This window comes from Micropterus dolomieu, linkage group LG04, assembly GCF_021292245.1.
Source record: "Micropterus dolomieu isolate WLL.071019.BEF.003 ecotype Adirondacks linkage group LG04, ASM2129224v1, whole genome shotgun sequence".
Taxonomy (NCBI): Eukaryota; Metazoa; Chordata; class Actinopteri; order Centrarchiformes; family Centrarchidae; genus Micropterus; species Micropterus dolomieu.
In genome coordinates, this window is record NC_060153.1 from 32,473,021 (window position 1) to 32,497,303 (window position 24,283).

At 42.1% G+C, this 24,283-nt stretch overlaps 1 protein-coding gene across 3 annotated transcripts in view; it reads right to left on the reverse strand.

Moving 5' to 3' along the window:
- Window positions 1-1,314: 1,314 nt before the first annotated feature.
- Window positions 1,315-24,283, reverse strand: part of si:dkey-28b4.8 (sarcoplasmic/endoplasmic reticulum calcium ATPase 2) — a 71,005-nt gene continuing 48,036 nt past the window's right edge. For all 3 annotated transcript variants that reach the window (XM_046046593.1, XM_046046592.1, XM_046046591.1), the window contains exons 7-24: window positions 23,836-24,002; window positions 21,958-22,113; window positions 21,724-21,865; window positions 21,365-21,531; window positions 21,065-21,153; window positions 20,793-20,895; window positions 20,490-20,621; window positions 20,138-20,263; window positions 19,830-20,051; window positions 18,646-18,757; window positions 16,908-17,146; window positions 16,455-16,675; window positions 15,938-16,140; window positions 15,711-15,796; window positions 11,217-11,350; window positions 10,930-11,047; window positions 4,067-4,201; window positions 1,315-3,968 (exon numbers count right to left, since the gene is read on the reverse strand). In XM_046046593.1, coding sequence (XP_045902549.1) covers window positions 3,786-3,968; window positions 4,067-4,201; window positions 10,930-11,047; window positions 11,217-11,350; window positions 15,711-15,796; window positions 15,938-16,140; window positions 16,455-16,675; window positions 16,908-17,146; window positions 18,646-18,757; window positions 19,830-20,051; window positions 20,138-20,263; window positions 20,490-20,621; window positions 20,793-20,895; window positions 21,065-21,153; window positions 21,365-21,531; window positions 21,724-21,865; window positions 21,958-22,113; window positions 23,836-24,002 — 2,735 coding nt within the window. In that variant the 3' untranslated portion in view covers window positions 1,315-3,785. The remainder of the gene's footprint in view (window positions 3,969-4,066; window positions 4,202-10,929; window positions 11,048-11,216; window positions 11,351-15,710; window positions 15,797-15,937; window positions 16,141-16,454; window positions 16,676-16,907; window positions 17,147-18,645; window positions 18,758-19,829; window positions 20,052-20,137; window positions 20,264-20,489; window positions 20,622-20,792; window positions 20,896-21,064; window positions 21,154-21,364; window positions 21,532-21,723; window positions 21,866-21,957; window positions 22,114-23,835; window positions 24,003-24,283) is intronic.

Sequence of the window (24,283 nt, forward strand, 5' to 3'; positions counted from 1 at the left end):
TTAACCCCACAATGTCATAAAAACAAACACCAACCCTTCTTCGATTTGCTCGTAACACTTTGGTTCCTGAAAAGGTGACATGTTGAAGAACATTTTTCACCCGACACCAGTATCAGCCCTGATTTACTGGAGGCCTGCTCACTGGCCCCGTCATGTGGCCAGCTACAGTACGTTTCTAAACTGTTTTATAAAAGAGTTTTAACTGTGATGATGTTTATTGTTGTTGCGCACCTAGACGCCAAAACAAATTCCTTGTTTGTGTAAAAAAACATGTCAAAAAAATCTAATTCTGATTCTGCTGCTGTTTTAAATTCCTGCAATGACGGTAAACTACGCATGACATGTGAATGAAAGTAAAAACAGCAGCAAACATTATTTTGCAGTTTATCGTGTTGCTTCTGTAATGTGTCAAATAAGCACAGCACACTTGAAGTCTGAGCCATTTCATATTTTTTGTTTCATCCTGTAACATCACTTCCAACGACAACACGCTTTTCAACAGTAGCATCAACGTGGAAAACGTTTAAAATAAAATACAAAATAGTGCTCCCTCATTTAGCTTCAGTGGAAATGTTGTTGGTTGCTTAGTGGTGAGGGAATAAGAGGGTGGAAATAAAGAAAGAGGAACACATTTGAAAACAGTTTCTCCAATTATGAAATTATTCACTACTTAAACAAGCCAGTCAGTGAAACTTTCAGTTTTTGCGACAGTCGGGAACCAAATAAACCCTCAATTCCACTTACTGTTAAAATACAGAATAAAAACTGTAAAGAAAGTTGGTACATTTATCAGAGCTGGACTGTCATGACATAATACACAGTTAAGGAACAATAAAATATGAATAAATAATAATAATAAACAGTACGAGGCGCATCCACGTGTTTTCTGCCTTTATGGTAAAATATTTTTTTTGCAATTTCCGAGCAATCACATGAGAAACATTTAGGACTGAAAATTGAACTAAAATAAAAAACTAAGACAAAAGAGGCAGAAGGGTGGGCAGCAAGAACTTCTTCTATGGTTTTGGATAATTAACAAGGAGAAGTAGTGACTAAGACAAAATTTATTTTAAAGCAATTTATTAAAAGGTATCATAAAGAACCTATGACCAACTATTACGGGGAGAAATCCGACACTTTGAGAATAAAATAGCAAATATATTATAAGAATAAGGTCTGAATTTTGGGAGAAAAAAAAATGTAAATTGCAAGAATAAAGTCAAAATTCTAGGAGGTTGAAAGTCAGAAAATGCCATAATATTTTGAGTGAAATGGTCTAAAATAAGTAGAAACACATTTTATGGGTCACAGTCATAATTTTACACAAAAACATTTTAATATTACAAGAGCAAAGTTCAGATTTTAGGAGTCAGGCAGCCAGAATCCACAGTGTAAATGCTCTGCTAACTCAGAACAAAGTGACCAAACACGAACCTTTTGCAAGCATAAACAGGCGCTCTACATATAGTGACTTTTGTCTCTTCATGTCATGGCTTTTTTTTTCCCTCATAAAAATATGACTTCATCTCAAAATCTCCAAATATTTTGACTTTTTTTCTTCTAAATCTCACACGGTGGCCCTAATACTCTGTCACTATACTCTGATACTATAAGCTCACTGCTTGGACCCCTAACTACATAAATAAAATAAAAAAAGTGTTCAATGGCAAACAGAGTGAGATGTCAGAATGGCATCACCGGTCACTGACCCGCACAAAAAACCCATTTAAAAGAAACACTTGCTCACTGTCAGGCTTACTGTCAGAGATCATTTGGAATCTGTGTATTACAGCTTTGCTAAAAGCACTGGTTGTCGAAGTGTAATCCTGAATGTGAAAGCATTTAAACTAAACAGAGGCAGATTATTTGGTAAACATGGCATGGGGAGAAAGAAGAAGCAACTAAAAGAAACAATAGTGTGCTGAGCCGGACTTATGTAGTGAGAGAAATTAACTAATACAGTTTATTTAAAGCCCTAAAATAAAGAAACGTGAATCCATTTAGCTTACATACATGTAGCAGTCACATAATTTAGATGCTGACTGCACCTGGAAGTACACACAACCTCTACCGTTTAACCATGAATTTAAATAATATAACAACATGTCTAAACTGTTCAAACAGTCTGAACTCATTCCTCCTGGTGTGCAGGCTTCGGTTATACTATAAAGCTTCAGCATGTCTAAAGAAGCAGCAGAAGCCTGACCAAGTCAAGCTGGAGAGCTTTCAGTGTCAGTAACAATCAACAGGACAGACGACGAAGGAAGCTGAACTGTAGCTCGATCAGAGGGAACGTCTAAGGGACTCAAATGCTATGAAGAACTGTACATGTGAACCCTGCAGACCCCCAGCTGTACGCATCGCCCCCCAGACAGAAGGATTACACGTGTATTTGCAGAGTCAGATGGTCACAGTACAGACGTGTGCTGATCTTCAGCTTTGAAACATGTCAGAACTGTGTGACGTGCACTCGGTCCCGGTCTGCTAACAGTCTGCCTGCACAGCTGAAATGCTTGTTTACAGTATCTGCAAGAAAGATCTAACAGTAATGTGACAGAATAGTTTTGTATTGCAGCATAAAGACTGTTGCAGTGGCCATCTGGGGGATTCTACTGTACATCTAGTTATCTGGCCTCGTCACCTGTTACTTACCACCAATTGTTACCGGTGAACTGCTGTGTGGATGTAATGTTGGTTTATGTGTGTTTGATCCTGCACCACTCATTTTCATCTAAAGGGTGCTATGTGTGGCTTTCTACCATGAATAAATCATCAACAAGCCGTGACGCATGTGAACGCATTAAATGTGGGACAGAGTCTTTACCAAGTGGAGACAAATGAGCTACACTACAAAAAGTAGTTCTTACTAAATACTTTACTATTTATGGCATTTCCAGTGGTGCAACCTGATTTAGGAAGCAACTAGTTTAAAGCTAGCTAGTATTACTAAAAACTTAAGAAGGACATTACACGCAAAACTATTGAAGGTTTTTATCAATAGCTGGTGCAACCTGATCCTGGTCTCTGAAAAAGTCAACAATCTGAGAGGGAAATGTCTCTTTGGAAAATAAATGTATCCTGTGCCAAACCAGAACAGTTGAGATCCAAATGTTAACTGCTACAGCTACAATAACGGAATATAGCATGCTAACATGCTAATGTTTATCATGTAACCTTTAAGCTGATGATACACGGGGCAACTTTTTGAGCAATGTTGCTGGGCAATGTTGCTAGTGGCAAGTCCGACTATGTTTTGAACTCATTACCATTGACGACAACGTTGCCCTGCACGATTGCTCAAAAAGTTGCCCTGTGTATCATCAGCTTTAGTGTTGTTAGAAAGGTTAGCAGGTGAGAATGCTATGTTAGCATCAAGTAGAGCTTCAGCGGTATCTTGTCAGAGACGTATTTAACTCCGGACCAACAAACTGACCAACATCAACATCTGTAGATCTGTGAAAAGGGAAGGATCATACAAGTACAGTGTAATAAGCTACAGGATACAAATGAGCGACACATAGCACCTTTTAGTATTGAAGGAGAAATGGTCTAAAACTGCCTTTCTTATTTGTTGTTCTCTGATTGTCTGTTGGCTAATCGACATCCATTCTTGTATTTTAGCATCTCTTTTCCTCTCTCACCTTGCCTTACCCTTACACATCAACATCATCAACATCCCCCAGTCCTATGCATTTTAGTCCACCAGTTTTTTGCTTTTCTCTTTCTTCTTTCAATTTTTTCACTGCTTCCACAGACTGCAGTCCACCGATCCTCTCTCTCTCCTATCACTCCCAGAAGATGTTGGTGATGTCAGAGTCCAGACTGAAGATCCAGATCAGCAGTGGTGCAGAGATCAGGACAAACGACCAGGACACACCCTTAACTGTCAGACGCAGCCTTGTCATCATGGCACCGACCAGTCCCACACTAGCCCCTGTCCTCTGCAGCTCCTCTTCCTCCTCCAGTGACTTTTAAAAAAATGGATTTCAACAAATGAAAAGGTTAGAGATTAGAGACAGAACACTTTGACATACAAATACCCTCGCAGTCAGCCATGTCTTCTGACCTGGATCTGGCTTCCCGGCTCGATGTAGTTGCGGGCCAGGAACTTCAGAGCCTCGTCCATCAAGATGACAGGAAGTGACATCTTCAACACCACCACCCACTGAGGCCACGACAGAGGGCGTATCTGGAAAATCACCTGAAGATACAGACAGAGGGAGGGCAGATATTTAAGCCCTGGATAGAGTGTCAGTGATGATTTCTTCATCTAAACCATCAACCTGCCTCTTAGGCTACATCCACATAAATACCATTTCATTTAAAATGCAGACCTTCTGCTATGTTTGCACCTTCTGTCCAGACTAAAATGGTAAATTCGAACACCTAAAATGTAGAATTGTAAATGTAGACCCAGTTTTGGTTTTAAAACTCAGAAGTAGCATTTTAGTGCAGACAGGTGAAAACGACTTTAAAAACGATGAGGCAGACTCTCACATTTGGCTTTCCTCATTGGATCAGTCATGCAAAGCAAAAACACAAATGTACTGAGTTTTTGTTTTAGTATTTTTAGTTTAGAATTCCTAGACCTACAGAAGTGTCCAAATAATTCTAGTTATTGTTCATCCCTCAATGCAAATGTGTAAGTCTGTTATTATATGCACACTTAACCAAATTATAAACACAACACTTTTGTTTTTGCCCCCCCTTCATCATGAGCTGAACTCAAAGATCTAAGACTTTCTCTCTGCACAAAAAAAGGCCTATTTCTCTCAAATATTGTTCACAAAATTTGTAAAAATCTGTGTCAGTGAACACTTCTCCTTTACCGAGATAATCCATCCACCTCACAGGTGTGGCATATCAAGATGCTGATCAGACAGCATGGATATTGCACAGGTGTGCCTTAGGCTGGCCACAATAAAAGGCCTTAGGCTGGCCACAATAAAAGGCCACTCCAAAATGTGCAGTTCCATCACACAGCACAATGCCACAGATGTCGCAAAGGCATTTCAGAGAATTTGGCAGTACATCCAACCGGCCTCACAACTGCAGAGTGTGTAACCACACCAGCCCAGGACCTCCACATCCAGCATCTTCACCTCCAAGATCATCTGAGACCAGCCACCCAGACAGCTGCTGCAACAATCGGTTTGCATAACCAAACAATTTCTGTACAAACTGTCAGGAACCGTCTCAGGGAAGCTCATCTGCACGCTCGTCGTCCTCATCGGGGTCTCGACCCGACTGCAACTTCGCACAGCCGTTGAAGAGGAGTGGACCAACACTCCACAGGCTACAATCAACAACCTGATCAACTCTATGCAATGGAGATGTGTTGCACTGCGTGAGGCAAATGGTGGTCACACCACATACTGACTGGTTTCCGGACGCCCCAGTGAAACTGCACATTTTCGAGTGGCCTTTTATTGTGGCCAGCCTAAGGCCTTTTATTGTGGCCAGCCTAAGGCACACCTGTGCGATACCCATGCTGTCTGATCAGCATCTTGATATGCCACACCTGTGAGGTGGATGGATTATTTCGCCAAAGGAGATGTGCTCACTAACACTAACACTAACTAGAGAAAGTCTTGGATCTTTGAGTTCAGCTCATGATGCATGGGGACAAAAACAAAAGTGTTGAGTTTATACGAAGGTTAAAGTCAAGGGCAACTATGACCTGGATGACTGAGAATCTTCACAGACATGTTGCGTTTATAATTTTGTTCAGTGTAGTTTATTTATATATGTGTGAGTTGTTGTTTTTATCAGCATCATCATAAGTGAGTGCAATATTATTGATACATTGACTGTGCAACTTCTGCCGATACCAGTTTTACCAGTATGTGTGAGTTTCTGTCAATTATTTTACTTTTTCTTTACCTTTTCATCTTTAATTCATTGTACACTGAGGGAAGTTGCACTTAAATCTCAATGAACTATGTTCAGCATTCTGATTCTATTGGTTATTGGTTCAAATCAAGACACGTTTTGTGTCCTTAAAGCCACATTCAACACTTTGTACAAAGAGCCAGTCAGTCTGTCTGTAATGAAACAAAATAAAGATAATCTCGACCTTAGGTTACCAAAAAAATATATAACAGTGCATCATTATCAGCTCAGCTGCGTCATTCAGTTGACAAGCAGACAGAGAGGAGAGACAGAGTTTGACCTACTGCTGTCACCTTTGGCTTACTCAAGCTCAGCAATAGACCCTATCATGACCTGAAAGCTGTTCATAATACCCATAAAATCCTTTACACTATGTACCACAGTCCTGTGTGACTTTCAACATAGCAATAGTTTATTTGAGTATTTCCAGTCAGGTTTTAGAGTGCGTCATAGCACAGAGACAAAATGAAAAATGACTAATTGCATCAGACAAAGGTCTTGTCTTTGTACTTGCACTTGATACCATTGACCATCAGATTCTATTACAGAGACTTGAACATTTAATTGGCATCAAAGAAACTGCTCTAAGCTGGTTTAAGTCCTGTTTATCAGATATATCTCAGTTTGTACATGTTAACGATGAATCCTCCATGCACGCCAAAGTTAATCATGGAGTTCCACGAGGATCTATGCTCGGACCAATCCTCTTATACAGTCGCAGGAAAAAGAATTTGAACCCTTTGGAATTTATGTTTTATAACCAGTGTCTTTAAATTGGTCATAAAACACAATCTGATCATCTAAGTCACAACAATAGATAAACACAGTCTGTTTAAAGTCTGTTTAAAGTAATACCCCACAAAAAATTATATGTTTTTTTTCCCCACAGTGCAGGGTGGAAAAAGTATGTGAACCCCTAGGCTAATGAAGTCTCCAAAAGTTATTTGGAGTCAGGAGTCAGCCAACCTGGAGTCCAATCAATGAGACGTGATGGGAGGTGTTGATTAGTAGGGTGTGGAAAATAATTGATTCTGAGATGCATTGCGATGCGGACTTGGACGATTCTGAATCGATTCACAAATGTCAATAATCAATTATCTAGAAGTTCACTGATAACATAATGTTGATGGAACGAAAAAGGCAGAACTCGGAAATGCAGTACCGGACTGTCTGTGGTGAGCACACACCAGACGTGTTCTCCCTGTTCGCCAAGGCAGGCAGCTGTTGAATGAATAGGGCTGGGCGATAAGGCCAAAAATGTTATCACGATAAAAACATTTCATATCATTCGATATCGATAATTATCACGATATATGTCAAATCATTATTAAGGCAGATTTTGAAGAATTGAAGAAACCAGATGTTAATTATGTGGTTAAACTTTTCTTTATGGTCAGAATGTGACAAACACTTGATGCCAAACAGCGGATCACTTCACAAGTCTGAGGTAGAACATTCAAAACTATTATCTTTTTCAGCAAATATGATTAGTTAATCTTTTTTCAGGCCTCTTATTTTCAACAAAATAAATATTTTAATAAAAAAATTAGGTGCTAATTTGTTTGTGATTTAAATGAATTAAAGCAAATATTTATTGACGATATATTGCGATAATTACCATTATTGTTTTATTACCCAGCCCTAGCTGCTACCAGTGTTGAGCAAGTTACTCAGAAATTGTTATAAGTTACTAGTTACAGTATTACAGTACTAGTGCATGCATCACTGTTTCTATAAGTTTTTTTCTATAAGTTTTACGTTACGTTGAGTTACAAAAGTTCAGCACTGTTGCTACTCTCCCTAGGAATTGCCTTCCTGCAAAGATGACTGTACGAGCACAGTGCAGAATGCGGTGACGAAGGATCCTAGAGTGTCAGCTGAAGACCTACAGAAATCACTGGAACATGCTAACATCTCGTGTTGATGACTCTACGATAAGTAATCCATTCAACAAGAATGGAGTTCATGAGAGTACAACACAGAAGAAGCCATTGCTGTCTCAAAAAAAACCATTGGTGCATGTCTGAAATTTGCAAAAGAGCACCTGGATGTTCCGCAGCACTACTGGCAAAATATTCTGTGGACAGATGAAACCAAAGTTGAGTTGGAAGGAACACACAACCCTATGTGTGTAGGAAAAAAGGCACAGCACACCGACATGAAAACCATAATCCCAACTGTGAAGTATGGTGGAGGGGGAATCATGGTTTGGGGCTGCTTCACTGCCTCAGGGCCTGGAAGGGTTGCTATCATCGACAGAAACATTTATTCCAAAGTTTATAAAGACATTTTGCAGGAGAATATAAGGCCATCTGTCTACCAATTGAGGCTCAACAGAAGATGGGTCATGCAACATGACAACGACCCAAAGCACAGAAGTAAATCAACAAAAGAACGGCTTCAGCAGAAGAGTATACACCATCTGGAGTGGCCCTGGATGACCTATAATTTTCTGATATTTAACTCAGATAAAATTGGAGTTATGGTACTTGGAGCTGTAGAGTCTGCATCTGTGGCTGCTATCCCCATGTTCCTGCTCGACACCCGATGCTACGATTATTATTATTAGTCATATTATTATTATTGCTAACATAATAGTAATGTAAAACTTTGATTATATTTGCTAAAATCACTGAATTGATCTTGTCTATTTGGGACAGGCATCCATACGGGACAGGCCTTTAATTCCTTTCGCACAAACTATCCAACAGTTCATTTCAAACAGCATGAATATTAAAATTAGGCTTTTTGAAGACCCTTTTCTCTCTCTCTCTCTCTCGACTGTCATTCACCGGTCTTGTGCAGAGTTTTTGCCGTGCTGCCGACAACTGCATGCACGTCGCTGTTCCTCGCGGGTCTATTTCAAGTAGCCAGCTATTTAAAAACGATAAAATATTTTTTGTGTGGTTCATCAACGGTGATAAATTCTCTGAAAGTCCCGCGAGGTGCGAACAACTCGGCACAACACCAGCAAAGCTGGGGCTCCGTCTCTTCAGCAAGTGTTCCTCTACAGCCACCACTACACGCTACGCCTACACATGCGCACTGACGACCCGGGGTTAGGGTTACAATTTTGGATTTATTCACGCACTTTAGAAACATTTATAGAAAGTTTTATTCTTTTTACATTTATTTACAGCATTAAATGTTAAAATATATATTGTAATAGGCTGTATATTAACTTATTGGGAGAAAACTGGTAGTTCTATGTAAAATCAGACGTTGAGCACCCCCATATCACAAAAATGGTATGATCCTTGTTTCGCTGCGAAGCTTGGACAGTTGAATCAGGCTCCGCCCATCGAAGCATCGAATCTTCGACTATAAGGGGTCAGCCCTAATCCAATGTATAGAAATAAAATTATTTTATTTTATTTATTCGATGAACTATATGAATTGAATGTTTTTTTGTGTATTTTCCTTGAAGCTTTGGAATACTGTTATATTAACATTCATGCCAATACAGCCAATTTGGTTTCGACCTGACTTTTTGTCTCCGTGAGATGGAAGAATTTAGAAAGTTGCGTGGCGCTGTGGAGAGCCACCAGCTGCAGTAGTGCACAGATCACGCATAAAATTTATCCAGCCAGAGGGATCAATCACCAAGTGTTCACAGCGCGCCAGCCGTCATAGCGACACAACCCATTGACTTAAAAGAGTTCACTGACTCAGTCGACCTGATTTCCTGTGGCAGGCTGTTCCAGAGCCTCGGGGCCCTGACAGCAAACGCTCTGTCCCCTTTAGTTTTCAGTAGAGACTCTGGAACAGACAGCAGACCTCTGCCCGAGGATCTCAAGGTACGTGCTGGTGCGTATGGGACATGCGTATGGGATAAAAACATGATTGAACAAGCTTTGTGGTGTGCTGCTCAAAACCTAAACTACTATCAAACCAGAGATCAAGATTCTTTGCAACAGATTTAATGTGATTTACTAGGGAACCAGCAGATAGCAGTATTTGCGTTGCCATTTGCTGGGACCCAATGAGCAGGATCTCTGTTTTGTCTGAGTTCAGAAGGAGGAAATTATTTGACATCCAATTTTTGACTTCACAGAGGCAGTTGTTAAGTGAACTCATCGTAAATATGAAAAGAAACATCATGTTTCTGTTTTGCAAATACAAGGAAAATTAAAGCTGGCACGTAAATGTGTTTAGACCAGGTCTCTTATGAGACATGTCAAGTTTGGTACAGATCTGAGCATGTACAGTCAAGGTACAACAACTTCCCATTTCATGGAGAATCAGCGATTTTGGATACCATGCAACGTGCACGCCGTTCCACGAAAACTCACCATTTGTACAACTTTTAATCGTCAATGGCTTTAGAGTAGACAGGGAAAATCTGAAGTTGGTCGGACTAATTCTCTAGGAGGAGTTTGTTAAAGTTCAGGGCAGGACTTGTATTAAACGTGTAAAAGTTGGTACAGATCTGAGCATGTACAGTGAAGTTACAACAACTTCCTGTGTCATGGCGAAGCGTGGGACTTCGCCGCCATGTCACTGCCACACCACTGCCATTAACCGAAAACTCACTAGTTTTACATCATGGCTTAATCGATGTGTTAAGGGTTTTCTGGGACAGTTTTGAAGTTTATATGTCCAACCTGCGTAAGAGTATTAAAGCGTAAAACGTGTCATTTCCTGTGGCCAGCAGGTGGCGCTATGACTTTGAGTGAATATTGGTATATGGATGTGTTCAGCGCGAGACTTTTTTATTGTTATACTTATCAAATTTGGTGTAGATGTGAGCATGTGTACTGATATTATAACAACTTCCTCTTTCATGGCGAATCACCAATTTTGGATTACACGCCATGGGCAAACAGGTCGACTTGTAATAACCGTTTGAATAACTTTTAATCATCTGTGGGTTTAGACTGCACAGCGAAATTTTTAAGTTGATCGGATTGAATCCCTAGGAGGAGTTTGTTCAAGTACAAAGTGTGTAAATCTCCAAAAATTACAAAAACCATTAAATCCAAAATGGCCGACTCCATGTTGGGTTTAGGGTTTAGAGTCTTTTAGATGCATGCTTACCGGCAGTGGGTCTACATATAGAATGAGGAAGTGTAGGGCCATGGACAGACAGATGGCCCCCACCAGCCAGGGGTTTGACCAGGGAGGCATTTTCAGCAGAGACTGGTTCTCTGAAAGACTGGACAAGGCACAGGAGAAGAAGAAGGTTATTTTTACTGTATTCTTCGCCACTTTAAAAAATAACTTCATTTCATCCCAGATCTACAGCCTTCACAAACCTCCATGGAGTTTTACACCAAATTATGAAGTATAAACAATCACATGGGACAGGCACGCTTTGTTCCTACCTGTTTAAGGCGTTACACATCTCTATGGTAACCAGCACGGACAGGGCCATAGTCATGGGATAAGGGGACTCAAAGACTGAACACTGCACACCAGAAAACTCGACATGGCCTTCACGGCACTGCAGGTAGTGAGACTGTGGAGGAAACAAACATGTTAAATATCATCTGGCCAACTTCCTACTCACCTGTCTCACTTTCTTACCTAGGAAAATAATTCAAATGATGTCATCCTTTTGTTTGGCATTAGGTAACAAGAAAATTCTAAATTATGTTGGAGGTGATTTCTCTATTAGTAACTTGTCCAACAGAAATCACTGATAAATGTATGTATTACATGTAAAATGTCCCACTCAGCACATATATTGGTCACAATTCACACATTCACAATACACAGTTCTGTATTGACCTCCCCTTCTGTCACTGTATTTAGCTTTGAGATTGTCACCTAATAACAGACTTTTGGGGGGTTGTGGAACACACTGTACATAAAGTTGATATGATTATTATTTACACGTCCAGCTGAAACAGAGCAACATTAGCATTAATTATTGGTCAAATATTCACTCCTCTTTTTCTCTCTCTCTTTTCAGATCTGCTTTTTCCAGGGGCCTCATTTATAAAACAGTGGGTAGGATCCCCACTTAAAGTGTACATGCGCACAGTAAACAAAAGTGGCGTGTGGCAAAAACAATTCAGATTTTTAAAACCGTGCATGCGCACACCTTAATAAATCACAGTTCACCTTTAAATGTGTGCACAATCAGCCTCAAATCACTGCAAACAGCAAAAGAGTGAGGTGGTTTAGAACTAAAAAAATCTGTTTTATTACTTCCTGGCCAACGAACTACTATATATCTTAAAATGGATAATCAGAGCCCATTGGACTAGAGACCCGCACGGGACTGTTTTCCACTCCAGCAAACATTGTGACATGCAGAGTAAAAAAAGGACACAAATGTTTGGGCTATGCTAAACGTCCGTGTGACGGAAACCAGCGAGGCTGTGCAGTGAGTAAACCTCACTTCCATACTGGCGACTGACGTCATTGGCCACGGGGTTTAGCTCCCTCGTCAGGGGGTCCGGCTCCCGTACCCGAGATCGCCGTACATGTCAGGCCAGTGAAGTACGTTCACGTGAGCATTCGCATGTGCTCTTTTTAATCTTCTTTTCAACTTCATTTGTTGACTCCATCCATCCTACAGCGGGACCCGCAGTATATTTTTTAACCGCCCGCTCCCGCGCGATTTGTGTTCCGCATCCCAATGCAGCTCTCTACACCGGCCCACTCATGGATGTACATAGAACAAACATTCTGTAAGGAAATTTTAATTTCCAATATGCCATTCATCAGCTCCAGTATCAAACATCATACCTGCTTTAAAAGCATTAACATAAACACTTCCCTGGCAGCAGATTTACTCCAATCTGGAACAATCCTGACATCCTGCAAAATAAGTAACGCTAAATTCCCCACTATGGTACGATAAAGGGATAAGACATCTATAGCATGTCATCCACGACTGTAACTTTATTCCATCCCAGGATTTAGTGGCACAAAAACTGAAATTAGCAATAATACATTTCTTGAATTTCAACAGCTTAAATCCATAATTCGGGAAAATTTTAAAGGTTCGGTGTGTAATAATTAGACAGAAATGCAATAAAGGATTTGTTCTCAGTGGTGTATAAAGACCTTACATAATGAACAGTTATATTTCTATTACATTAGAAAGGGTCATTTCTTTCTACATAACTGCGGGTCCCCCTTACATGGAGGTCGCCATGTTACGTAGCCACGTTTCTACAGTAGCTGAAAATGGGTTAACGATTCTACAGAGCGCGTTTCGTCACCACGTTGTTATTCTTCTTGTTGTATAATTCCGGCAGTGTAGACGCTCGTCAGTACGTTGAATACGTACAAAGTAGAAGAAGGGGAAATAATATTAATAATATACAGTACATGTCTGTGAGTAGTCATCTGGTTTATTAGAAGTAAGACGCGAAGTGAAATTTGGACAAATGGAGGAGCGCACATTATTTAGCACGAACCGAGTGTGAATTTTTGTCTTCAAAGAAGCGAAAACACGATGAAGCCAGAAGAAGTCGGGACAGAAAAAAGTGCAGCTTACGTTTATTGGAAAATCAGCTGATCATATTATTGTCCATAGCTTACAGTATGAAAGCTCAGATAAATCAGCTAAACTTCCCGTTTAACACGTATTCATTTTAACTGCTAACGGCGTTACGATAACAAGATAGTGTGCCTGTCAAGTGACAAATAGTGCTTTCTTTCAGAATTTGAATTAAAAAAAACACATTTGTTTGTAGGATATTGCTTTGCTACTGTGCACACTAATGTGTAATCTGATAATTGACAGGATAAATGCCCATTAAAAAAGTTGGACTATTTTACCACAAGCTAAAGTTATGGCAATTTTGTGTTTCTATAGCATTTCAAAAAAGTAAAATGACATTTTGGTAAAATTTGCAGTTTTAAACTAATTAAACAAAGCGAGAGGAGCCTTGATCCTCACCCGACAATGCCTTTGTAAACTTCATGTATTATGTGGTCTATAATGGACTGCGGTGCAGAAACAGTGAGGCTTACATTGACCCTCCCAGGATGTAAAATAATGTATTACACTACAGTATGACTTCATTTATTTATTTATGTATTTAGCGGCTGTTGTTTGATGAACAAGTAACAATAATTTTTGCAATACCATATGGTTTTACTGAATAATTAAGTAAATCCATCCATTCATCTATCGTCAACCGCTTCTCCTGCGTACAGGGTCGCGGGGGGCTGGACAGGTCACAAGGCCATCGCAGGGCATAATTAAGTAAATATAATTTCTTAATATATTTATCTAAAGAAACCTCATTTCTTGACTGGCTACTCTTTACTGTCTCAGATGACGACACTTTTTGTCCTGTGTCGGCCACCGTTGCTATTCTAGTGCTTGGAAAGGGGGGAGGAGTGGTGAGTGAGCAATTTGCTACAATTTGCAAACCTCACCACTAGATGTCACTACAACTTACACACTTAACCTTAAGGTATAATAAATTGGACTTAGATCTACCTCCAATGACAACAAACTTCTTTAAATTCTCCCCCAAAACTATTATAGAAAATAAACATATTACTGTTTAAAAGAGATTATTTTTAAAGTATCTCTAGGACTAAATGACTACATTAAAACTCCTTTGTTAAAGCAAAATCTGTCTGGCACAACAGGGTATCCAGCTCCTCATTAAGCATACCAGGGTCAGGGTAAAAACAAGAAAGTTTAACATGTTTAACATGAGTTTAACACAATTATATTATTATAAAAGGAACTTTAGGCAGAAAGGTTACCTTAAATATTGTTGATCATATCAAACACACACCTGTTAGCTAACGCACGCTACCAACAGCCAGCTGCCAAAAACCCCAGTGAGTGGTAGTCTACTTGTACTTTTACCAGTATGGCATTCCGTCAGATTGGTCTGTCTAATGCTGGACCCAGAACAGCACAAGACCACGGTTCTAGGGAATCCAAATTGGCATATTAGCCAGTCATTAACATGGGCCAGGAAATATTTGTGCTGCCAGCACAGCCATCATGCAGCGTTACGCAGTATTTATGTTAACAGCAGTCAGACTGAGTACGTCACATCACGCCAAAATAATCGCGTCAGTCAGTGGTCTGCCCCAACCTGACATATCACTTGAAGGTGGAGGTTTGACAGGTGAACATTATGTCGGTTTTGTTAAGCTTGGCCTGCATCATGTTAAGATGATGAGGATGGAGTGTAGTGATTGTGTGAAAAGTCTCTAGCTTTATTTTCAGACTTTGCAAATTTACACAACCCATATGTGCAGGTGGTGAAGATGTGCCAGGTCTCTCTGCAGTCATTTTACAAAAACACTATAACAACTAAAATCATACTTACTACTTAAATATGCACAGTATTAGATTAATACAAATAATAACATAGCTCTATACTTTGATATTAAGGTAAATGAAAAGCGAGAGAGGCATCCTTATACAACCTAACTTCAACTCACTACCTCACCATCTGCATCACCAATTTCCCTTCTCCAAACTGTTCACACGCATTCTCTCCTCAAATTGTTTTTAATAAATCCTAATTTATTCTTACAAAGTGGCGCACGCACATTTCAAGCCCTTTTTTGTGCAGTTACAACTGAGGCCCCAGGTGTTTGGCAGACAGAGCTTTGTCCTGAAAACAGCTGCCTGCTGTCACACTACACCTCACTTTACAAGCCCTGTATGCCACCGTTATATCCTGTATGTCCTCATTTTCATTTACTCAATATTACTGAATTATTATTAATTATCATTTTAAAGGCTTATTTTATTAATATTTTCTCCTGCCTCCTATTGTAGAAACACTGAAATTGAACTCTTGTATGAACAGCTACAGTGTATAATATGGGGCCACAGATCGTGACACGCATCAAAGAGGTGTAGTGATTGAGTGTTTTACCAGTTGATAGAAGGAAAGTTTGGGTCCGTCGTGGGCTGCCATAAACCACCAGGCAGCAGCTCCGACAGTGGCTGCTCCCACATAACCTGCAGTGGGGGGGTAAGGAGCACTTTGGTTTGTAACCTGTAGATTCTGTGCAGCAGGACATAATAGGCTCTTACACTGAATAAATAATGTAGATATTTGTTCTGCATGTGGTAGGATTCAGACCCGGGCTCATGACTCACATCCGATGATGAGGTAGCGACAGAACAACCAACTGGAGATCAGAGGCTCTTTGGGGGAGCGGGGAGGGCGGGACATGATGTCCAGGTCTGGAGGGTTGAAGCCCAGAGCTGTTGCTGGGAAACCGTCAGTGACCAAGTTGACCCATAGCAGCTGGACTGGGATCAGCGCTTCAGGCATGCCCAGTGCGGCTGTCAAGAAAATACTGAGTAGGTAGCATGGACAGATGGAAGAGAAGACAACAGTGAGAAATGTCTCTATCAGTCTTAGACAATATTTCTATAACTGTAGTACACCACTTGACTTTTATTTGCATTTTTATTTGACAGGACAGGGGATAGTGAGAGGAAAGAGGGAGAGAGATCAGGGAGAAAACAGGCTGGGACCGCAGGCTGGATTCGAACCAAGGCCGCTGCATTAAGGACTTGTACGCTGAGCTAACGGAGCCCCGACACCTGACGTTCCTTAAGCTTTTAGACAAAATCTTCTGCATCCACTTATAGCAGCTCATTCACTAACCAGACCACCTCTCCTATGTTGGACGATATCAGGTATCTGATGAACTGTTTCATGTTGTTGTAAATGGCTCTGCCCTCCTCCACTGCAGCCACGATGGTGGAGAAGTTGTCATCAGCCAGGATCATCTCAGAGGCTGACTTGGCCACCGCCGTGCCGCTGCCCATCGCAATGCCGATCTCCGCTTTCTTCAAAGCTGGCGCGTCGTTCACCCCATCACCTGTCTGAAACCGTGCATGAATTTAGTGACATCATAGGAGTGTGCCACGAATAGCGGAGCACTTCTGATTGTGTTTGAACACTTCACACTTCCTCTCTCTGCCAGAGTTTGAAGCAGAATTTGTCACAAAATCGCATTTGAATGCAACCAGGTTGAGTGGGCGGGGCTCTATATGGTGAATACTGAGTATAAACAGAACTATGATACTGCTTCAAGCACGCGGGCGGTCTTCTCACCATAGCAGTGATGTCGTTCAAGCTCTGCAGATACTCCACTATACGGCTCTTGTGCGCCGGCTCCACCCGGGCGAAGCAGCGTACCGTCCTGCAGGCCTGGCGTTGCATGTGAGGGGGCAGCTCATCAAACTCCCGCCCCGTCAGGCCCCCGATGAGCCCTGCGCCCTCATGCTCCTCTTCCTGCTCTGTGATGATGCCCACCCTGCGACAGATGGACAGGGCCGTCCCTTTGTTGTCACCTGGAAAATTGAAGATGAAGAGGGATGAAGTGTGAGATTAATGCTCGTATTGGTTTGACCATATGTAATCACAGCTAAAGAAAGAGACAAAAACTACATCCGAGTTCAGCCCATTTCATACATCTAAGTAACAATATATCACAACCTCAAATTTCTTGTGGTCTTGAAATGGTAATGATTAACCTCTTAACACTCCCACGGCCCGTCAGGTCCTGGCAGCAGCGATTGGTCTGTGCACACAGCTGCTATGTCAACTTCATGCTCATATGATCCACCGTTTGAAAGCTAAAATCCTTGTGATTCGACCAATGCAAACCATTTCAAGATACAATCACCACAGCGGGTCCAATCAGCGCCTCTGTCAGACCAGACAGTACAAGCAAAAGTGACGCGACTCACCTGTGAAGCCTCACAGTAACTTAATCCACCGATCGATTATATTCCAACAAAAACAGTCTTGTTACGTTGTCAAAGGTCCAGATGATCCAATCCAGTAAAAACATTTAGATAACATTTATCTAAACATTTAAATAAATGAGCGTTTATTTACTTGCCAAACTTGTGGTGGTCAATTAACGTAATTATTTACACCCTGCTGGCTGCCATCGTGGCTGCAAACAGGTTACAGGTTCATTGTTAATCATGTAACGTTACAGTTTTATTTAGTTAACATTAGGCTACACTGGTTTGAGAGTCTGGTGACTTACAGTAGTTAATAAGCTTTCATTAGTTGCATTGCACGTTACTTGGTTGTGCTCTGTTAAAAAACAGGTTACAGTTACAGAATTCCTTATAGCTCTGCAGTTTTATAAGCAACCTGGATTGAACGCAGCAGCAGATACAACATTCATTATAACCACGAGAGACTTGAGCCTTGACTTGGACTCTAGCTCAGTGACTTGAGACTTGACTTGGACTCTAGCTCAGAGACGTGAGCCTTGACTTGGACTCTAGCTCAGAGACGTGAGCCTTGACTTGGACTCTAGCTCAGAGACTTGAGACTTGACTTGGACTCTAGCTCAGAGACTTGAGACTTGACTTGGACTCTTGCTCAGAGACGTGAGCCTTGACTTGGACTCTAGCTCAGAGACTTGAGCCTTGACTTGGACTCTAGCTCAGAGACGTGAGCCTTGACTTGGACTCTAGCTCAGAGACTTGAGACTTGACTTGGACTCTAGCTCAGAGACTTGAGACTTGACTTGGACTCTAGCTCAGAGACTTGAGACTTGACTTGGACTCTAGCTCAGAGACTTGAGACTTGACTTGGACTCTAACTCAGAGACTTGTGAGCATCTCTGCTGAGCGCTCCCAGATCAACAAACCCTTCGTCCCTCTGCATGATGCAGATCATACAGTCTCTACTGTTATTGTCTTACAGTTATCTGGTGTATTCAGAGAGGATACTGTATCTGTGTGAGTTAACGTACTAAGCATGTGCTTTTGTGCAAATATAGTGTACATTTAGCCGTGCGCGTGGTTGCGTGTGTGTGCAAGCTTACCTGTGATCATGATGACTCTTATGCCAGCCTGCCGACACATTCGGACTGCACTAAGAACCTCTTTCCTGGGGGGGTCCAACATGCCCACACAGCCCACAAAGGTCAGGTCCGTCTGAGGAGAGGGAAGAGATGGAGGGAAGGTGTAGAAGACAAGTATCACCACCAGGTCATTTAATTATTTAGAGTCACTGGTGAAGACTGACAGGAGAAGAGGTTCCAGTTCCTGGTCGGCAGGCAGAGCAGGATTTGACAATATAATGTACACTTTTTTGCCAAAAGTTTTGGGTCGCCTGCCTTAATAAATTAATAATTATCCCCCCCAACCCTCACCGGGACCTCAAACAAACCCGAGGTGTGAACCCGAACCATGGTTCAAAAATCGAGGTCTGAACTGAACCGTGGATTTGGTTTATCGTTACACCCCTAGTCCACAAGGTTTAGGGGTGTGTTCATGGGAATTTTTGACCATTCTTGTAGAAGCGCATTTATGAGGTCAGGCACAGATGTTGGATGAGAAGGCCTGGCTTTGCTCGCAGTCTCCGCTCTAATTCATCCCAAAGGTGTTCGATTGGGTCGGGATCAGGACTCCGTGCAGGCCACTCAAGTTCCTCCAGACCAAACTCGCTCATCCATGTCTTTATGGACCTTGCTTTGTGCACTGGTGCGCAGTCGTGTTGGAATATGAAGGGGCCGTCCCCAAACTGTTTCCACAAAGAGGTGGTGATGGCGCATAGATAAGATGCTTGCTTTTGGTGTGGGAGACCTGGGTTCGATTCCCACTGTGAGACATCCACCATTGTGTCCAGAGGCGTGCGACCTCTGACATGTATAGCAATTGTAAGTCGCTTTGGATAAAAGCGTCAGTTAAATGATTAAATGTAAATGCAACCTATCACGGTACTGCGCTTGAATTCACTGCGCTCCTGAGAGCGACCCGTTCTTTCTGCAGCCTGGGTGCTTCATTTTCTACAGCTGTGGCCACGGAAGTGATTAGAACACCTGAATTCAAAGATTCGGAGAGGTGTCCTAAAACTTTTGGCAATAAAGTGTATATCTTGCACCTGACCAACTTCATTTCACTTTTTAAAATGATTTGGACACCATGAGCTTGAGCACACTGTCTGGACTATGTGCCCTTTTTAAGAACATTTCATAACCATCGTCACTGCCACCCTCATCATCACCTCATAACCAGCAAAGGCAGCTGAGTTCTCCAGTTTGAGAGAGTGGATGTCAGGGGGTGTGTCCCTGGTTGCCATGGCGAGGCAACGCAGCATGTCTCGGCCCGATCCCCATTCCCGCAGAGTGGACAGGAGCTGCTCTCGAACTGCCGCACTCATTGGAACGCGAGCAGAGCCGCTGACCCGGATATAACTGCACCGCTCCAACACGCTCTCTGGAGCTCCCTGAGGAGAGACGGGGGGGGTGAAGATGACAGTCTCTGCATCAACTGGGTAGCCAAATGTACCGCAGCGAGTGGTGTGTAACTCACCTTGACAAACATCTTGGCTCCAGAGGCAGACCTGGTGAGTTTGTTGGACAAACAGAAGACAGACATGGACTTCCTGTCTCTGGAAAACTCCAGCGTCAGCTCCTTCCGCATCAGCTGCTTAATCACCTGAAAAACAACCAATAAAACACAGAGTGTAAAACAAGTATACACGGATCGATGTACGCATCGAGGCTTCAGCAAGTCCTGCGTAACGGACACAGAGGTGAGAAGGAATGATCGGGGCAAAAGCACTGTCAACTTTCAATGTGCTTTATTGGCATGAATGTTTAGGTAAACAATAAAAAATATATTACTTGTCTCGTTACTGTGTTTCACATGGGCACACACTTACAGAGCAACACGCTGTAGCTCGCTCAGCAGGGCTCAGTCCTTTCAGGTCTGTGTCGAACACATTCATTTTCTCCACTAGACAGCAGAGGGCGGTCTCTGTTGCCTCCCCCACCTTCTCATATACACCCTTTGCCTGGAGTGCACACACACAAGCAGCAGTGGTTAAAGCACGCTGTGGACTGTCCTATTTACTGATCAGTATTTGCGGTGACACATATTCAGAATCAGTTTTCACTTGTAAATGTTCCAGAACCATATACGGTCATCTGCGACGGTCTGTGGCGTCTCCGCAGTCGTGTCTTACCTCATTGTAGTCCAGTGATGAGTCATTGCACAGTGCGCAGATGGAGGCCATCTCCACCAGGCCTTCATACTGACTGCACTTCACCACTGAGCCATCTTTATACCTGGAAAGCAGGAAGGAGAGGCCAAGACAGAGCAGAGAGGAGGGAAAGGTGGAGGGAATGCATACTAATTAGAACAAAAAGGAAGCAGAGATCATTTGTGGGCTCTCATAGTCCAAACCCATCCATAATCCACAAACTGTCAGCGGTTAAGTAGGTTAAAGACACTCACACTTCCCCTTCAGGGGCGTAAGTAGATCCAGTCACTGTGAACTCGCTCTGTCTGCAGCGCTCTCCCGACACACTGTCTACAACAAACATCTGAACACACACACATGCACACACACGTTGACACACAGTGCAGTAGCATTAGTTTAATGATGTTAGAAGATCACAGCTGAGGTCGCGAGGTGTAAGGCATGTCTTTCACGCATGGACTTCTCTTGGTATAAACCTGGTATTACGTTCTGTAATCAATATTACTGTATTATATCAACATATGAAGGCTAACTGAGGCCCCATGTTATCTTACCCTGCAGACTGACATCTGGTTAGTGGTCAGCGTTCCTGTCTTGTCAGAGCAGATGACAGAGGTACAACCCAACGTCTCCACTGACGGCAGACTGCGGACGATGGCGTTCTTCCTGGCCATCCTCCTGGTTCCCAGTGCCAGGCAGGTGGTGATGACTGCTGGGAGGCCTGGAAGAAAACACGACAGGCAGATGCTGGTGATGAGAAAGGGAAGGATTTGAACCTTTTCTGTCAGCCGGTGAACTTCTCCATTAGAGCAGTTGGGTTTCATGTGCTACGGTTATTTACACCCACATTTTGCCAGCTCTAAGAAGATATACAGACAGACAGACAGACAGACAGACAGACAGGATGTTTGACCTTCTGGTATGGCAGCTACAGCCAGTGCGACAGCAATCTTGAAGTAGTAAACGGCTCCTCTCAGCCAGCTGCCTCCATGCACCGGGTCATTGAAGTGTCCCACATTGATGGCCCACACTGCCACACAGATCACACTGATGACCTGCAGGTTACAGCAACACACAGATATTCATTCTGCAGAGTCCAAACTGACCCAGTGCGCTAAAATACACGCCGAACCGCAGAGGTCCTTGCCTTAGACAGCTGTTCTCCAAACTGGTCAAGTTTCTGTTGTAGCGGGGTCCTTTCAGGGTCGGTGGAGGCCATCTCATCTCGGATTTTCCCAATCTCTGTCTGCACCCCTGTCGCCACGACAACCCCAATGGCTCGCCCCGCTGCAATGTTGGTACCCTGGGCAAAGGTCATGATGGCATAACTTTACTGTCAAACTCGCGTATTTGTTTTCATCACAACAAACACTGTCAGCAGTGAGCGACCTGAGAGACGGTGAGTCTGATCTGTGGGTTTGTGAACGCTTTGTCTACTTTGAGCCGTCAAAAGGAAACCTGAAATTGAAGCGTATTGATTTCTTTCTCTTCTCTGACAGCAGGTTCTGAGAGAGTTCCCCTCACATCAGTGTGTGAAGTCACACTCAGAGAACCACGCCAACACAGACAACATGCAGGTCTGCAGCCTGTCAGAGTGGTGGCGCTAAATAAAACATCAATCCCCGTTGTTCTTTGACCACAGACCACCTGGCGACCCAGCAGCCTTTGAGGTCTTAGAGATAATACAACACACACGCCTCAGCCACGGTCGTTTTCTCTCTCACACGCTACAGTCAGGTGTCACGTGTAAGCCTACATAATATAATTCATCACATCTTTGCTTCTTTGTAGTCCCATACTCTTCTCATCTATAGCACCCTTTAATCTATTTTCAGTTTTTATTTCATTCTATATTTTTAATATTTTGTCATATTCTCCACATTTTCCCCAAAGAACAGACCTCACAGAAGATGCAGGAATGATGTACGTTACTGCACCATATAAAACCCCATACTGAACACCTTTTTAATAATGCATGAAATGTCTGACACCTTCTTCTAGTTAATTTCACCACGTCTGAAGTGTATTGCACCTTTTGTTTTATCCACCAAATGCATCTCTTCATTTTAGAGGAGCTATTGAGTGCCTTGAAAAGTAGAAAAGACCTGTAACTCTGAGCAAATAAATGCTTTATGTCACTGCAGAGCTCGGTTTTTAGTTTCAGTGACTGCTGCTTCAGTAAGTAAGCACTAAATATATTCGGCTGTCAACAAAATGAATATGTGGTGTGCAGACTGTTGTTCAGGCAGACTGTATCTAAGGAAGGGTTAGAGTCCCCTTAGGGTTAGAGTCCCTACGTGTTAAAGGGTTAGAGTCCCTAAGTAACTAAAGCGGGGATAGAGTGGGAGATGGGGAATCAAAGGAGTAAAAAAAGCAAAGGTGGGAAACCTGCCTGTTTTTATTTTCTATTTAACTTTTAAACTTTTTTATATTTCCCTGTTGCTTTTATGTTTTACATAAAGCACTTTGAATTAGCTTGTTGTTGAAATGTATACAAATAAACTTGCCCTGCCTAGGTGGAGATATAAGGTAAATGTAATGTACATTTGTTCAAGCGCTGTACTTAAAGCATAAAGCTGGCTTATTAAAAGACCTTCCCTTCCCTGAGTGTGGTTCTCAGTTCCATGCCCTTTGATAGTTTCATTTTAAAAAAGAATGTCTCGTAGTTTTATCAAACAAACAGGAGGAAACAGTGGATTTGTTGGGGGCTATTTTCAGAGCGGGATGAATCCACATGTGGTGCTCTAGTGAGTATTAGGACGGTTGTATGTGGGACTGAGTCAGAATAAACTACAGTGTGTGTGTTTATTGTGATGAAGGCAGCAGTGAGACTCACTGATACTGAAAACAACAAAAATATAGAATATTGTTACTTTATCCTTCGAATGTAATTGAAATACTTTAACACATGGCTTGACTTTGGCAGTGTGTTTACTGTTAAATGCGTGTGAATTAAAAAAAGATGTAACAAATTTCATTCCTAAAACACACAAAGCCACAGGCAGATACGGTTGTTGAGACTCACAGAGAAGAGCATGTTCTTCTTGTCCTGGTTGACAGCTCGAGGATCTGGTACAGGGTCTGTGTGTTTGAGCACTGACACAGACTCCCCGGTCAGAATGGACTGGTCCACCCTCAGAGTGGTGGAACAGATGGACGTCAGCCTGATGTCAGCTGGGACCTTATCACCGACTGGGGGGGTGTTGGGAGCAGAGGCAAATAAACTCATCTTAATTTCACTTTTCATTTTTGTGTGTAGTTTAGGATTACGACAAATGTGTTAGCATTCAATGCTGTATATACACTTTATTTAAAAATCCTGTATAAATGTAACTCTTTTATACATCATGTAATACTTTTATAAAGCTTTAACGTAGATTAAAGTTGTATAAAAGTACATCCACATCACAACAAAAGCATGCACAGTCATTACAACCGCTGTTTATTTTGGAGTTAAAACACAGAGAGTCGAA